The sequence below is a fragment of the Triturus cristatus genome, chromosome 5_2 (genome assembly GCF_964204655.1).
Source record: "Triturus cristatus chromosome 5_2, aTriCri1.1, whole genome shotgun sequence".
NCBI classification, from domain to species: Eukaryota; Metazoa; Chordata; class Amphibia; order Caudata; family Salamandridae; genus Triturus; species Triturus cristatus.
Genome location: NC_140588.1, coordinates 697212202 through 697229349, shown reverse-complemented (window position 1 = coordinate 697229349; position 17148 = coordinate 697212202). Strand labels below are relative to the sequence as shown.

The 17148-nt window shown below is 43.3% G+C and overlaps 1 protein-coding gene across 1 annotated transcript in view; it reads right to left on the bottom strand.

The window, feature by feature from the left end:
• The window catches only part of LOC146829140 (xaa-Pro aminopeptidase 2-like), a 329035-nt gene that overhangs the window by 13785 nt on the left and 298102 nt on the right, over positions 1 to 17148 (bottom strand). Inside the window, exon 20 of the mRNA XM_085607765.1 lies at positions 4099 to 4175. Coding sequence (XP_085463891.1) covers positions 4099 to 4175 — 77 coding nt within the window. The remainder of the gene's footprint in view (positions 1 to 4098; positions 4176 to 17148) is intronic.

Genomic DNA, 17148 nt, shown 5'->3' with positions numbered 1-17148 from the left:
GCAAATGCTGGCACTGGTCATTCTGAATGTGATCATTAGGCCGGCATACAGAATGATAATGGGCCTGATAGCAGCCTGTTCCAGGTCGGGGAGTGGCTGCTGCAGGCCACTGATCACAGCAGGAGCGCGAGCTGGCCCCTGCAGTGAGAGTTACAGCACTCTCAGGCCGCTTGCAGGGGGCAGCTCGCACCAATGCCTGGAATTACTGACAAAAGGTGTCCGTGAAAGACTTCTTCACGGTCAACGGACAAAAGGCCCAAATTACAGGCAATCCGTGAAATTTACGGACGGTTGGTCACCATATTCCTGACATTTAAAGAGCTGCTGTTCATTTAAATTAAGAGGGAGGGGCGAGCAGTTGTTACAGATGTTTAGCTTCCCAAAAGTGAGCTGATGTTTTGATTCCTGCAGTAGATTACAATGGATCGGGTATTTCAAGAGTTCATTTTAAAGCCTGCTGTGATCCCTGCCAGAGAAATTGGTGATGTTTAACTGATGCAGAACAGGGTAAAGAGATCGTCTTTGAAGTGTAATCATAGGTATGCCTAAATTGTTCCTTCAGTGCACCTTTCCATGTAACTTCTTGTTTGCAGGAAACTAGTTTGGAGAGATGACAAACTTTTAGTTGTTAGCCTATATGCCAGATTTCTTTTGATACATGAGCCAATCAGTTGTTTCCTAGTGTATGTTCCTCCTGTACTACTGGTACAGATGACACTTTTGCCCTAATGAGACCCGATTTTTCTTCAACATTGGCTGAAACTATATCTATGAAGATGCATACAGTAGTGCACAAGATGCTTACAAAATAAGATCACATTACATACTGTGTTCCACGTGCCCGGTCAGTATTCACAGAGCATTGCGCCCTGTGCGCTTTTTTTCTGAATGTTTTATTTGGGAGTATTTGTCTATTTGAAGATAAATACAAATATGCAGTCTTTTACAAATGAGTTCAATGTTGTATAATGTTTAGTTTAAGAATGTTTCAGAGTGAGTCTGATGTTAAGCAATAAATTATAGAAATATTATTTTTGGGGGACAAAAAAGAAAATGTTTTGAAAGAATGATTCCTTAGGAATCAACTTCATATGCTTCTTACCTAGAGTCCTTAGGTTTCAGGTGAAGTCATGGATTACATTACCTTCTTTCTACCTGCTCTGAAGCAGTCAGTCTACTAATTCTGTCGAGCCAACCTTCTCAAGTCCATCAAGCATACCCAGAATGAGTTTCCCCTCTTCAGCAACTATAAATACTACCGCCCTGTTCTCTATTTGTAAAAAGAACTGGTTTCAGATTATTAACACTTCCACGGAGGCTCCACAGTCAATCCAATCCTTGACCAAACTATCTTTTTAAAGACAATTTAGAGGCCACCCCATTTGTCTTCCAGTCCAAGCCTTAAGATAAGACCGCTTAAGTACAGACTTCAGTCATACCACTACTTCAGTATTCTTTGCATACCCCAAGGTTGCCCATTACGTGTGGATAAACTAGTTCATCTTCCTCCTGAGGCCCAGTCAATAGTGCAACACACCATGAGAACCTTGGATTTCCCTTTCAACCCTCCTTCACCATAGTGAGAGAATCACAGTTTACCAGAGAAATGCATTGTTTAGAGTTAACAATAGCTGGATTTCTAAAACTTCATGGTCGGTGCTAAGCCACATATAGGTGCTATTTAGCACCTTGTTACATTGTGTAATTGTGTGCGATTGGATTTCAAGGGCATAATTCCGTTTACTGCGCAGAACTGGTACAAATGCAGTCTGTGCATTTTTCATGTGCTCAGTCAGTACCAGAATTACTGCTTCCTCCGAGCTCTGCAGCCTACACAGGTACTCATAGATTTTTTCCCTCAAATCAGATTATTGGGATAGATTTGCATGGAATTACTGCATGTCTGATGTTGGCCCCTTGAAATGTCCTCAATTTCTGGCAAACTTTGCACTGCAAAAACTGTTTAGAAAGATGACAGTATGTGGAAATCAGGCAGGATAACAGCAATTGTGAAATTTCAGTATCATCAGGAGAAATAAAGATCAACATTGTGCTGCAATTTCCAGTGGCGCGGCTAGTGACATTCGAAAGTGGTGGGCGTAAAAGTTCCTGACGAGTGCCCCCAGAGACCGATTCCGGCAGCCTTTTCGTTCCGGACTAACCGAATCGGAAAGGCTGTCTGAATCTGTCATCGTACATGCTTGTTCAGAAACCAAGTCCTTAGAGCTGTACGAATCGGCTGTGGAAAGGCTTGTCTTGTCCGAATGCCTTCTGGAACCGATGCGGTCAGCCCTAAGAGTTGCCTGGCATCATACTTGGTCGTTCGGAAATGGGCACGAGTCGGTTGGAAACAAGAGCTCTGGATCAGTTTTGGGAAAGCTGAATCCGATTCGGAGCCCTTCCGACTGATATCGGAATCGACCCCAATGTTGTTATAATTTTATTTTTCTCCCCTGAAGCACGTTTTGGGCAGGGCAGGGCTTGGCTGTCATAGCAGCCAGCAGGGGAGGAGGAAATATGTGCACTTGGGCAGACCAAATATTCATGCGCACTTAGCAAGTTCCTTACCAGGCTGTGCATAATATCCTGGTGGGGAACATGCACAGGCTCCCACTGCCTGTCTGAGCGCCAAACCATGGCACTCAGACCAACCACAACACTGCTAACAGCAGCATTGTGATTCGCTTAGGGGAGCCTGTGTGCTTCCTGCTCCAGCTGGACCAAACCAGATAAGAGATGATGATGGGGGAGAGTGGGCACCTACAAGGTGAGTGATATTTATTTTTTAAGCCCCCTTGCCCTGCCACCCTCGTCAGTACCAGTCGTGGTGTGTTTGTGTAGTGTGGGAGAGAAGGGTTCCCCTATTACTCAAGAGATGGAAGCACCTTGGGGCCACCGGCTTCTTCTAATCTTTGTGTAACCTGGTAGTAACAAAGAACCCCTCAGGAAATTGTGCGGTCTCCATGAGTATCAAGGCATGTTAGTGTAATGAGGTAACCAAAAGCCTCTCCCCAATAGTCTAAGGTGGGGATACCTCCTCATCTGCTCAAAGCCCCCCTTTTTTAAATGATGGCGCCTTCAGGTCTCCATAATCTTTAGTACATGTTTTTACAATCTGGTAACCGCAAGGGACACACAGGGAAATGAATACAACTCCCAGGTCGCAGCGAGGGCCAGGGTGACAAGGGAGGACGCTGGCCAGGCTCAGTCTCAAGCTACCCATTGGATCCCGGCATATGCCTGGCGACGGAGATGGGCATTGTGCAGTACACATCACGACTGCCTCTGTTTGTGAACAATTATTCTGGGTGATAAAGAACATCTGCAAGATGGTTTACGAAGTTAACTCTCGCCTCTGACATCTGAAGTGACGTAAAGATCACAAGTTTGAGTTTTGGAAAGCAAACTGATATTGTACATAAGGGTTCAATTGCGCATGTTGGGCAGGTCAGAGCAAGGCACCCGTCCAACCTGACATGGACACTACACCCAAAGATTCGTAGCACCTGTGGCACTGTCACTGTCAATCATACAACGAGGTTTCCACGCACATCGGCCCACCCTCGGTCACTGACTCAGTTTGCCTTACAGGAAAAGCAAACTTTACCCAAACCATGACATGCACTGCGGCAAAATAAAAAAAAATACTAAACTAACTGCAGGATAACACCCCCACACCCTAATGAAGGGCACCGCTGCTGGGAATTTCTCCTTGGAGAAAACATGCAAGATGCTGTATTGGAATTTCCACAGGGTGAAATTACATTGATATAGACCGCCACAATAAGAAAGGGAGAAATGTAGCAGAGTCTTGTATTTTGAGACATTTGTATGTTGGAAATCACTGATGTAGAAACAAATTCAAAATAAAAGTAAAGCAGTGTGACACACTAAACTCATGGCATAAAAGTGACCCACCTAACCATTGTAAGTGCCAAATTTCTCTAATTAGAATAACACCATATTCTAGAATTACATTCTTGCTATTGTGCATAAATCATTGAACATCTGTATAGGAAGATTGTCCTAAATTTAAATGTAGGGCATTCATCGAATCAAATATTTTTAATCAGACTGGTTAATACTCCAAGCATTCACCTGGGTTTGAGCTTCTATTACCAGGGAGACATCTTCTATACGGATTCCAAAAAGCCCATCATGGTAGTATCCAGGCTCTAGGGCACAAAAAGAGAATATTATTCAGTTACATATTTGCTGGTTGATTGCTCCCTCCCTACTATTACAGTCAGAGCTTAATTTGTAAAAAAACCCATAAGCAAAAAGGCCCAAAGATTTTTGAGGGAGGAGGATCCTGCTGCCAGCGCTTTCCTTTTCGGGAATTACCAAATGCCACGGTTGCCTATTCTTGATACTGAAAATGACCCTTTCTTCCACCTTCCTCTTCCTCTATATGTTACTCATAAATGTTCTTCTTCATTCATACTTTCTCCCATTGCCACTGTTTGCAGTCAATTTCTTGCTCCTTCTTTCCCTGTTGTATGCATTTCTCTCCCTTGTGCTGGGATAAGTCTGATGATGTAAAATATGTCCTGATCCTAAAAAAATTGTGCTGGTGCCCACAGCCTGCAACTACAGGCACAAACTAAGCACTGCTTACAGCAAGCATCCCAATCTAAGGTTTTATGAGTTACTATATAAGAAAATATAACATTTTTAATGTAAAAATGGGAATAGAATAGATAGTACCTGGAGGGTTCGTGACCTGAGCTTGTTTAAAAATCCATGAACCCTTCTCAAAAATAGAGTGAATGTATATGGTGGAAAGGAAAATCACACACAGACACACACACACACTCGCAAACAAATACATATTCTTTTTCTCTACCTCCTCTGAATGCATGCTTGCCACTGGTAATCTTGATAATTCCTGTAACCGTACCTTAACTAATCAGCAATTGTATACAGTGCTACAAGTGGAGGGCAAGGGTTTTAAGAAAACATGTTAGTTGGGCAAATTCGAGGAACTTTGCCATTCAGGAACAAGTACAAAGTGTAGTTCCACTTCACTCACCCAACATTCCCTACTGCTGAATGTCCCTCTCATCATATACAGAACAGTAGGCTGCAGTAGTTCTATTTTTCTCCCCAGGCTCCACTGACATAAAGTTGGTGCTCCTCCACCAGAACTGCAGAATTCAGAAGCTGTCCTACGCCCTCTGGGAGAGTGGCTATCATGCAAACACCTGCCCTGGTAACAGTGCAGTCGTTTGTGTCCTCTGCACAGCATTTCCTTCCTTAATCAAGAAGATCTTGGAACTGGAACAAAGTAGGGTGTTTTTATCTCTTTTACACATTTTCCAGACAGGATATGTAGATCAGCAGTTTAATGTTTCAGCACCAATTGGGTTGGTTCTGTGACTGTCTCAAATGTCATTTTCTGGCTTTTCCTCAGGAACAGCCTTTGTGAAAAGTGACAATTCTCACAGCAAGTGGCAATGATGCTGGCTCAAAGCAGGAGTATTCTAAACAAGGGAAGCATGAGATCTCTGCACCTGGCTGTCATGAACAATCTTAAGGCAGTAATCAGGGCCAGGCAGGGGGCACACCCTAGAAACATTCCCAACCTGAACAACAAAACCTCCAGTTTCCACCCTCTCCCTAGCCATTAATCAAATGGCAGTGCTCAGGAAGAACGAATCAACAACCTTCTGCTAACAAGGGTATCATTGAATTTCTAAGGGTAGCCCTGCCTCCACTCTCCTGCCTGTGCCATGCTAAACGAGGTCCACCCAGAATAGATTCCACCAGTGCTTAATTTGAGCCGGCGGTTTCCGGTGCTCCGCACCAGTTCACATGACAGTTTGACACATGATGTCTGCTTTAGAGATGAGCACAAAAACAGATGTTTACTAATAATTATACATTTAAAATTCTTACAGCTTTGGGGGCCTGGTGTGGTCTGACTTGTCACACTTTTAGGAGTGTGATGGTTAATATTTTTGTTTTGGCTGTGCTGGCAGGGGCAATTGGTGTGCCAGCTCCAGTGGCCTCCTGACGAGAGCCCCAGCACTTATTTTATTACAAATTAAGCACTGGATTCCACTGGTCCCAGTCCTTATAATCTCGTAGAACACGGAGTCCTTCTACCATAAATGTGCCACACAATTGCTGCACATATGTGAACTCAACATACACACGAAATGTCAGTTCAAGGGTAGTAGGTTCACATAACAGCAGAATTTAACACAAAAGGGGTAAGTGGCCCACACTCTCCTTGACACAGAGAAAACGGTCTGAGTACATTAATGTTTCATAGAACTCTGTATGCTGCTACCGTCACTTTATGTGTCTTTCATAGATAATGGACAATAGTTCTATGCCTGCCAGGAGTGCATGCTTTGTGTGTCCTTATGGATCAGAGAACAGGTTTCTAGACTCTGCATTGCCAGGAAAAGTCCTAGGGAGAATATGCCAAGTTACATCGCATGCTTTTTTAATGCCATTACAACGTGGTCATTACAACGACCGTGTTGTAACAACCCATGCCATTACAATGCAAGTCGGACGCAAGTCGGAACAACGACTTGCTCTAGGGGGTGCGCTAGATGTCAGAATAGTATAATTTACCATTCCAACTCCAGCCTGTGCAACAGTAGGGAAGGTGTTGGATTTTAAATCCAACACCTTCTGACCCCTAGACCAAGTCGCTGTTCCGACTTGCGTTGTAATGGCATGCGTTGTTACAATACGGTCGTTGTAATGACCGTGCTGTAATGGCATGCGTTGTGTTGCATGCAGTGTACATGATGTTTCCCTTCTAGGGTTTTGTACGTACACTAGAGTAGCATGGTGCCAGGGCTAGACTAAAAGTCAGGATACCAGTTTAACATGCAGTCATGCACTCAGGGCAGTTTCATGTGCAATCAGGCACTCAGTGTAGGGGTACATGTGTGTTTACCATGCAGAGGACATTCCAGTCCCAACAACAAATATCCTGGAGTGAGAACACCAATGATTTATGGAAGAGCTCCTACTCCCCTAGACCCTAAAGGAGGACTAATGGACCTGCAGGCATCTTTACTTTTAATCATCAGTTTTCCCTGGCAGTAATGAAGGCCCCTACATGTCTGCAGCTAAAAACAGATAGAACAGTCTCATTAATCTAATGGTATTTTTCTGTTTTAATTACCATTAGGATGTTTTAAAGAACAACTTTTGACTTTGGCCCGCTCCACATAACACAGTGTAATGACCAGTATCATTCATTACCACAATTCTCAGTTTATGCTTAGGCTTATTTTTTTGCATTGCCTTAGGTGACTCCAAATTCCAAGAGAACTATCCTGTTGATTTGCTGGTATATTGATGGGTGGCTCGCTTTTGTTTGCTCCACAACATCCCAACCTATTCACCTTGCTTTTTGCTCCTGCTGAATAACACAATGGCCACCTATGTTTCATGATCTACACCCTCATCCCTTCCCTTGCAAGAATGTGCCCCCAAGAACCAATTTGGAGGAGGAGTGGTGGGTCTAAAGCTGCTGCAATGTCTCCGTTCTAAGATTGCCACACTCTTGCGTTAATTTAAAACAGTCTTTAGAACAATAATGCCTTTCTATATCTGTCATAAATCTGGAAGTTTTCGTAAGCAAAAACATTATCAGAGTAACCCCATTGCCAATGAGAAAAAATAATGAAAACGTACTAAGTTTTCTTATATATCAGGGAAAAGTATAAAGCCCCCAAACATCCAATTTGCTGCAGGCGTTATGCTGTTTTGAATGAGAAATCAAAAAAGGTTTAGAAAAAGAGTCTTGTTGGTGTCTTCATGTTGTTCAAGGTTGCACAGATTATAAACTCTGGAGTAATTTTCAAAATCCCCTTGCTTAAATTGGACAACTTCATGTTGTATTCCAGTGCGGAGGATCAAATATGGTACCCTTTTCAACTACTTGTTCAATTCTGCTTCACCCATTTGTGGATTTACATTGCTCCGTTTTTTTTTTTAACTCCGTTCCCTCTCAGAACTCAAAACAAAGGCGTAACCTGTTTTACTTCTAGTATTTCGTAACCGATAGATCCCATTCAGTCTGATTTTTTCCCTTTTTAATTACAAGAACTCTGATGTATAGGGGTTCCAAGGCCTAATTTAACACCTAGAACTTGCTATTGAACCTACAGATTTGACTACTAAGTTGATGACACCCAAAAATCCTTTCTCTGGACCATGGCTGAAGTCTACAGATAACATATTTGTGCGGCATACCACAGTTTCCAACACTGGATGAACAAGCATAGGCTTGAACTCGAAATAAACAAAAGAAAGGGCGTATGTGGCGGGTGTCGGGAATGAACTCTGCATATCCTCATTCTGTGCAGTTACAATGGCTGGTTGCCCTAATCCTACTCATGGATTAAAAGCATAGATTCCAAACCTGCTTATCATATTTAATTAATGGCTTGTTTTTGCTGTTTACAATGAAAGATGCTGCCTACGTTTTAGCCTACACTTCAAGGCTGGTGTTTAATGTACTCTTTTCTATGGCTGTGCTACTGTTGTGTGGTAAATAACAGACTTCCAGATCAATTGAACCAAAAAGGAAATGCCTGCACCATTATGTAGCCAGGCTGTGCCAAAACCACACAAAACCAGCATGGATACACTTCAGGGGCTGCTTTTAGAAGCGAGAACCACATTTAAAGTTATCTAAATTGTACATTAGACAAGTGATGCTCGAGAAGCATCCAAAATCATGCCCCACGCTAATCGTAATCAGGAATCTCCTTTGAGCTACACCACATTGGAACACTGAACCAACCGAAATGAGGCAAAAAGATTGAGCCAGAACACTACAGGTCATATTTACAAGGGGACTGCACCACCGGAACACCACTTTGAATGACTTAAGGCCGCTTTGTAAATATGGTACCCTTTCACGCAGATACCTGTATGAAAGGGGCATGCAATGGGTGTTGCTGTTGGCGTTCCACCGCAACTCCGATTACTTTTTGATGCTGCCCCAAATTCACAAAGATGCGTAAATCTGAAGCAGTGCCAAAAATGAATGCCATGAAAAAGCAGGCGTTAGATTGGCGCAATAAGGAGAAATGCTTTTATTTCTCATAGTTTTTGGTCTTTCTATGTGTAGTGCATTCTGCAGCACACATAGAAAGAAAAAATCAACTTTAAAGATTGTTTATGTGCAGGTAGGTATCCCTTCCTGCACATAACCAATCATTCCCGGCAACATGGACAGCCTTGCACTAATGCGCATGAGCGTCTGTGTTGGCGCTAGGCAGCTAGTTATAGCTCAAGCGCAAGGGAAAACACAGGGTGGTGTCGTAGTCTTGAGAATACGGTGCATCCCTGCGTTTTTTAAGTGATGCAGCGCAACGCTGCAAATGTTGTCGCCACACTGCGCCATTTCCTTGTGAATATACCCCTATGAGTTCAAGGATCAAAGCCGTGGAAAACTCTGAATGCGACCATGGGACAAAAGGCCAACTATTTATGCTTCAGGAAGCTTCTAAAAACAGAGCTATACATAACAATTGTTGACTAGACCACAGAACTGATGGCAGCAAGGGAAGAATACATGTCATCAGCCATGCCCTATAGATGATTGGACTCCTGCTACTATAAACTATTGCACTCTTAGTGGGAAATGCACAACACTCTTAAGAGTCCATTAACCGACATGCAGCAATACTTCCAAATAAATAAATACATTTAAAACTAGTGAACAATTCAGCAAATACTAAAACAACTTCTGTATTCACCAGAGAACGTTTAAATAATAAGAAAGCCCTAAAACACAGTTGTTATGAAGCGGCTGATGGGAAAGCCATAGCCAATCTAATGGCATATCCTGCTGGAAAACATAAATAATGTTTTAATCAGTGAGATCTCACAGCGAAATCTGACTGCTGGCAAGGTAAATAATGATGTTAATGGCCCACTTGTAACACAAATCCTGGTAAGCAGGGGCTTTTTGTAAACATGGGCCCATAGAATAGAGTATTGTCTTTCTGCTGACCCAGGACTGTTTTAGCTCTGAGGACTGCAAAAAACATCTCGTTAAATGATGTTATCTGTCCTACTGGCAGTCTGCTACAAAATTATTTTGGCTCTCTATTTTTGGGAAAATACAGCCCTCATGATTGAAGACCTGCTGCAAACAATTCACGTACAGCCTGCAGGCCTCATCTTTACATTTCAGACTGAAAGCTATCAATTGACTCTTAATAATTTTAAGATCAGCTATTGATATTAAATCTAATCATCTCTGTGGGGCTGTTCACAAACGTAACATACACTTTTGAGTAATTTACACATGTAATTTACTCTTGCGCTTTTGAGTAACTTTACTACTTTTGGCTATTCACAAAATTTGTATGCAAAGCTAATCAAAAGTGTACACTTCGGAATGTGAGTTATGACTGCCAAAACAGAAACAGTAATACGTCCAGCAGCACTGATACTGTACCACCCTCTTATAGAAAACTATGGAGGTAGGGACAGAAAAGAGACATAGGAAAAAGTGTTAGATTAATTTAAAGGATTGAAATATTTACTATATTTATGATATTGAAAATTGAATTTTAACAACATATAATTAAAGTAATTCTAATTTTAAAATGTTAAAATGTATATTTTTAACTGTAGGTGAGAATTTTTTTTTTAATTGAAACTTGTGAGAAATACAATTTTATGCAAAGTGTTCTTAGGGCAAAGTGTAAGGAAAAGTAAATACGTTTGTTTTACTCAAAAAATGTAAAAAATATATTTTTGTTAAATATTAATATAAACTTGTTTTATATAATATTTTAAACTTAGCAAAAAAAGAAAAATGCTACAAGACTACTTTTTTTTTAAATTACTCTTTAATTAATTTATATATATTCAAATTAATGAAAATGTACTTTCAGAAGTCTAAATTGAAAAATAAATTCTCACTAAAACTTAAAAAAACATTATGCATTAAAAGTGATGTATAGAATTCATTAAAAGTGATGTAATTATATTTTAATAAAAAATAATGTTACATTAATTTTCAAATTCAAAAAATATTTTACAAATATTTTATCATTAAATAATAAATATATTCTATTTTTAGATCTTTCTGTTAACATTAAGTTACATTCATTTACATTTTTAACAGTTTTAAATAAAATAATTTAATTTAATTTAACATTATTTCCTATGGGGTTTTATTTTAAGTCCCTACTTCCATTTGTTTCTATGAGAGGGTGTTGGAGAATCAGTGGTTGGCCATGTGTGGTGCTAGACTTACTCCAGCTCCAGTGATTTACTACTGTTTTGAGTTGTTTTTTTGGCTATAGTAACTTGAGAAGTGCAGTTTGTAAGTAGGAGTAGGCTTACTCTTTTGTGGGTGGGTGCATGGCCATCCGTGAAGCCTTCCCTACCCCTCCTTCCCTTCTTACATCTCCCTAAAACCTTCCCATTTAGTAGTAAGTTTTTCAACCCACTCTCCCATTCACCACCCACCTTTGCTACTAAGGGGCCGATTCCGATCTCGGTCGGAAAGGCACCGAATCGGGTTCGGCATTAGCGGATCTGATTCGGAGGCTGATTTTCCGTCCGAGTCGTGCACGGGTCCGGACGTCGTGATGCGAACAAGCAAACTGTGGCACGCAATGGAGACGTTTCACGTCCGAGCTAGTACGATGCTCGATTCAGACAGCCGGATCGAGTCGGAGCGCCCGGCTTGCAATACCTCCCGGAGTTGGACTTCAGGGGTCCGCGTCGGACCCCCCGTCACCCGCAGCCTTACGACTCGGACACAGGGGGAGACCCATGGGTCTCCCCAACACAGGCATGTATGGTGCAGATGGCACCAACGCGTACCAACTGTAGGGGACTCACTTGTCCGCGACGTACCCATTCAGTCAATGGGAGCCCATGTACGCGTCGTACGACCGGCTCCCATTGACTTCTATGGGAGTCCGACCGAATCGAGTCCGACAGCATATGGCCGTATCGTACTCGCTCGGTTGGACTGCAGGAGTCCAGATCGGTCGGGAAACACCTCGGATCCGGGTCGGTCGAAGTGCTTTCCGACCGACATTGGAATCGGCCCCTAAGTAGTAAACTTACTTGTGTGAGGATCTCCCTATAGAAACGATTGGAGAGGTGGAGGAGGAATTTACACTACAAGGTTTGTGAGAAGCAGTTTGTAGTACTTTAGTAGCACTACTGTAGTACTACTAGATGTACTACAAACAGCAGCTTGTGAATAGTCCCCTGTGTGTTCGAATACTGGCAAAGCCAACTCAGACTTTTATCTTTCTCATGTTGCTTAAGTGAGATCTATTCAATTGCAAAATGCCAAAAAGCAGTAACAGTTGCTGTATAGAGACAAACAATGTTATGCATAGTGACAATCACAATAATATTATTGTTCGCAGCATTAGTGTTAGTAATAGTCATATTGGTGTAAGTGCTACTTATGTAAGTAAGACCTTCATTATTTTCACCTTGTCTGTAAAATCAGACATGCTGTGTTGGACCTGCCAATAAACTGCAGGGTAAAAACATTTCTTATTATAATTGCCTAACTTAATGGACTCTTCTCATCTAGTTGTTTTAGTGTGAATCAATGACACAGATTATTATAAGATATTATTTGTAACCAGCTAATTCCTGCTTATGGTATCCATTTCAGAAGAAAAATGTTTTAAGCTTATATTCCCTGATTTTAACTTGCCAAGTCAATGTTAATGGTAGGTCATTTATCACCAAAATCAATGCTACTAATTTTAAGAATGTTGACGAGAAAAAGACGATTACGAGTCGGCAGAAAGGTATCTCTAGGTGAGCCCCTCAGCCTGGGACGACTCCTGGTGGCCAGCCACACTGGGAACACCACCAACACCCACCGACCATGCACGCAACCTAGGATTCATCCTCAACTCCTCCCTCTCCATGTCAAAGCATGTCAACGCCGTCTCCTCCTCCTGCTACAACACCCTCTGCATGCTTCGCAGGATCTACAAGTGGATCCCCACTGAAACAAGACGGACGGTGACACAGGCCCTCGTCAGCAGTAGGCTGGACTACGGCAACGCTCTCTACGGAGGCATCCCGGCCAAGCACCTGCAACGCCTACAACGTATCCAAAACGCCTCCGCCCGACTGATCCTCGACGTCCCCCGCCGCAGCCATATCACTCCACACCTGAGGGACCTACACTGGCTCCCCGTCGACAAGAGGATCACTTTCAAGCTGCTCACCCACGCACACAAGGCACTCCACAACACCGGACCAGCCTACCTCAACAGCAGACTCAGCTTCTACACCCCCACCCGCCAGCTCCACTCCGCCAGCCTCGTCCTTGCCGCCATCCCCCGCATCCAGTGCACAACCACCGGCGGAAGATCCTTCTCCTTCCTCGCCGCCAAGACCTGGAACTCCCTCCCCACCCACCTGCGGCAGACCCAAGACCTGCTCACCTTCAGAAAACTCCTCAAGACCTGGCTCTTCGACCGGCAGCGGCGCTGCCCCCCCCCCAGTGCCTTGAGACCGTCACGGGTATGTAGTGCGCTTTATAAACACCGTGATTGATTGACTGATTGAGATACCCTTCTGCCCAATGACAAATAGCCCAGTGTTCCTGCACCTGAATTTCACAGGCCAGATTTTACAGGCCAGAAAATTCAGCCATTGCAGACTCGTTTCGCCCCTGCCCGAACACCTTTTATGTATGGAGGAACAAGGAACAATTCCTGTTGTCAGTCCACAGCCTGCCATGTCCTCTGCCACTTTCCTTCCCCTTAACACTCCCACCTCCCTCCACCTGCTCCCATTCCCCATCCAGTGATAAAAAAATGTTTTGTTACTGGTCAAATGAACCTTGGGTACTTTTCAGAAATATCAAATGGCGAGCCTTTCCTTCTAGAACTTCAAACTATTTTCCCAATTCATACCTGCATATTGTATACACTGTGGAAGACTGTGTTAATCCGCTTCTAGATTCAAACTTTATAGGCAGATTATGGAAGAAAAATAACTATAGTGAAATTAAAATTGGTAACTTGTATTGTACACAGAGGGCCTGATTACGAGTTTTGTAGTCTTCCTGCGGGCCGCCAATCCAGTGCCCTGCAGGAAGACTGCCAAACTCAAAGTCAGACTGCCCGCCGGACGATTTTAATCCTGGAGACCGGTGTGTACTGTGGTGGTCCAATGGCGGTGCCTTTCTAAGGCTCAAAGGAGAGCCAAAGAAAGGCAGTGCAGTGGGACCGCTGAAGCACGTTCCTGCACGGGAAGAAATGCACCAAGTCATAATTAGGCTGAGAGTTCTATTTCACTGGATCAACCACCAAGTTCCCTTTAACTTCTATGATTTACAGAGAAACTGTGTCTAGGCCACATACAGTTACAGCTGTTTGATACTAAAATACGAAGAGACAGTCTACCTAGTGGGAAATTGGTGTGCCCAATCCTGCCACAATCCTGCTTCATCCGGCAAAAGCAGGGATGTGAAGCACCACTGTGTTATATCCTACTTAATTGTATAACATTGTAGTCCAGCCCTGCTGCCACTAGCTGCTCAGCCAGAGCGTGAGATGGTCATAGAATGTTGGTGTGCCTGTGATGCATGGAATGCCTGGGTGTCTGAGTGGATGAGTGTTGGCAGTTGAAGATGGGCTGAGCAGCTAGGGAGGCTGCTCCTGGTGGGGCTGGTACCACACTAGGCTGGCTGGAGTAGAGACAGATGTAACCTGAACTGGAGACTGAATAAAGATGGCTTAAGAATACCTCCTGGCTCCAGGTGTCTTTCTACAGAGATCACAACATTTATTTTGGCGACGAGCGGACTTGAACCCTAGAGACTCTTGGTGAACCACTGAAACAAAGGAACTACAAAGAAAAAAAGGAGAAACTAAGAGATCTTACAAGTAACTACATCTACAAATAAAGAATTCCCAGGAAAGCCAGCGCCAGCCCCAGCCCCACCAGTGTCCTTTCCATTGGACAGCCCACAGAGAAGTGTCATCAAAAGGACACTACAGCCTGGGAATACTACTTTCACCTAAAGAACTACAGTGAGTTGGAGGAGTAGCTAAGCTACAGCCGCATCTGGTGTTCCAGCCACAACGTTAGCCACAAAAGGATTACAGTGAGTTGGAGGAGTAGTCAAACTATTAATTAATATGGTGTTCCAGCCACAGAAAGAAGAAAAAGTCAATTTAAAAGATGTAAAAACGGAAAGTGTGCAGTGGCTGTACACATGGTGTACATCTTGTTCAAAAGGGTCCTTAATTGACAGTTGCAGCGATTTAAGGGGCTTCCAAAACCACAGTGTCTCACTTCGTTTTACTTGGACCACAGTGGTATTAAGGAAAAAGGCATATATGGTGGTACACTGTTGGAGAATCACGAGTTTTGGGCATAGAGGTCTTGTATTATGCTCATTTAAGGTCTCACAAGCAATGGATGTGCAACGATGGTTGGCGTGCAGTTGTAGCAAGTAAGGATGTGAAGTTGTTCCTGTCCTGGGTTTCATGCTGAGTTCTACGATGCGACAATCAGCTAAAAGGAACTATGGTTGTGCCTGTTTTCTCCAACTTTGAGGATGTTTACGCATGGGGCTCTCTGGGTCGTGTGACTTTTAACTTTTGTCTGTGTTGGGGCGGAGATCCACTTCTATCGGAATTTGTGCAAGTGTTTGCAGGCCCAGCACGGGCAGGTGTGTTGAAGTTGTCGCACTGTTGTAGGAGTGTTTTGGAGAGTATATACTGTCCAGCGGGGAGCAGACAACATGCTTTTCTCTTTCGGGCATCGTGAATGCCGAGTGGGTGTACTGCATACTTCTACAGTTATGTGTATTGGCCGAGTCAATTCGTTCTGCGGAGATATCAAGGAAAAAACATGGGAGCGCTTTACTGTTGATTTATCTGCAGTTGCATTTTGAAAATTCAAAAAAACGTGGCGCGAGTCACTAACAGCGCGCGCTGATTTACCTCATGTCTTCGTGTGGAATCCTGCATGACGCGTCTCTCTCCGTGGGATCCTCTGTGACTCACAAGCTTTGGTCTGTACCCATTTGGAGCCTTGACGTGCCGTGAGCCATCCGGCTGGACGTGGGATTACGTGCGGCCATTTTGTGTTTGGTCTCTGATGTCAGAGTTCCATGCAGTATTGCAGCTATCCGCTTTGCCAACCATGCGATATTTTGCCGACCTGTGTGATGTTGATAAAGTTTTTCTGAAGACCGATTGGACGGCCGGCGACAACGCGATGTTTGTTGTGACTATACTTGCTGAAGGGTCGTCTGACTGCTTGGAATCCACCGTGAGAAATGGTGTTGAACCTGCTTGGAATTCGGCAGGATAAGTTGAGGAACACACCGTGAGGAAGGGTGAAGAACCAGTTTTCTGCACACAGTTTGTTTTTGCTGACTATGTTTTTGGTACAAAGGTGTCCTGTGACTCTCACAGGTTATGTATTTGTTCGCTTATGGTGGAGAAGTTTTGTACAAGCAGAACTCGGGTGTGTGGGCGCTCACCAGCATGTTTTACATGGGCATAATACTCTCTTTAGAGGCATTTGTATAGTGTATTGTTTATTAAGCCACAAAGTTCTCAGGTTATGATAGTGAGATTAGTACATCTATTGTCATGATGCCTCAGATTTTTGTTTTATTTTGCATGGGGCGTCTAAGGTCCCGTGGGTGGTCATCACACGGTTCCCATACATAAGGGAAGGTTGTGGGTAATAGCCCTGTGTTAAGTTATGTGTGTTACTCCCATATGGGGTACGTAACCCCCACAAGGAGGTCAAGAGCTCTTTTTGTATTAATGTTTGGTTACTCCTACATGGGGGTATGTAACCTCTACAAGGGGTTTGGAGTACCTAGGTTAACCCTCACACTGGGTTGGGTTCTGGTTTAGTCCATAAATAGTTTGTACCTAGGTTAACCCTCACACTGGGTTGGGTTATGGTTTAGTCCATAAAACGTTGTGCACAGTACTAATGTACATCCCCTTCACGGGAGTTTCTATGGGTGACGACCCATATACTTGTTTGTTTCCCTTTCTCTTGGGATTGTAGTTGTAGGGTATGCTATCTTTAGAGCTACTTTTAGTTATACTTTTGGGGCATTGGTTGTGGGGTCTTTTACCCTTTTTCGTTGTAGTGCATCACGTCACAGTGGTTGATGCA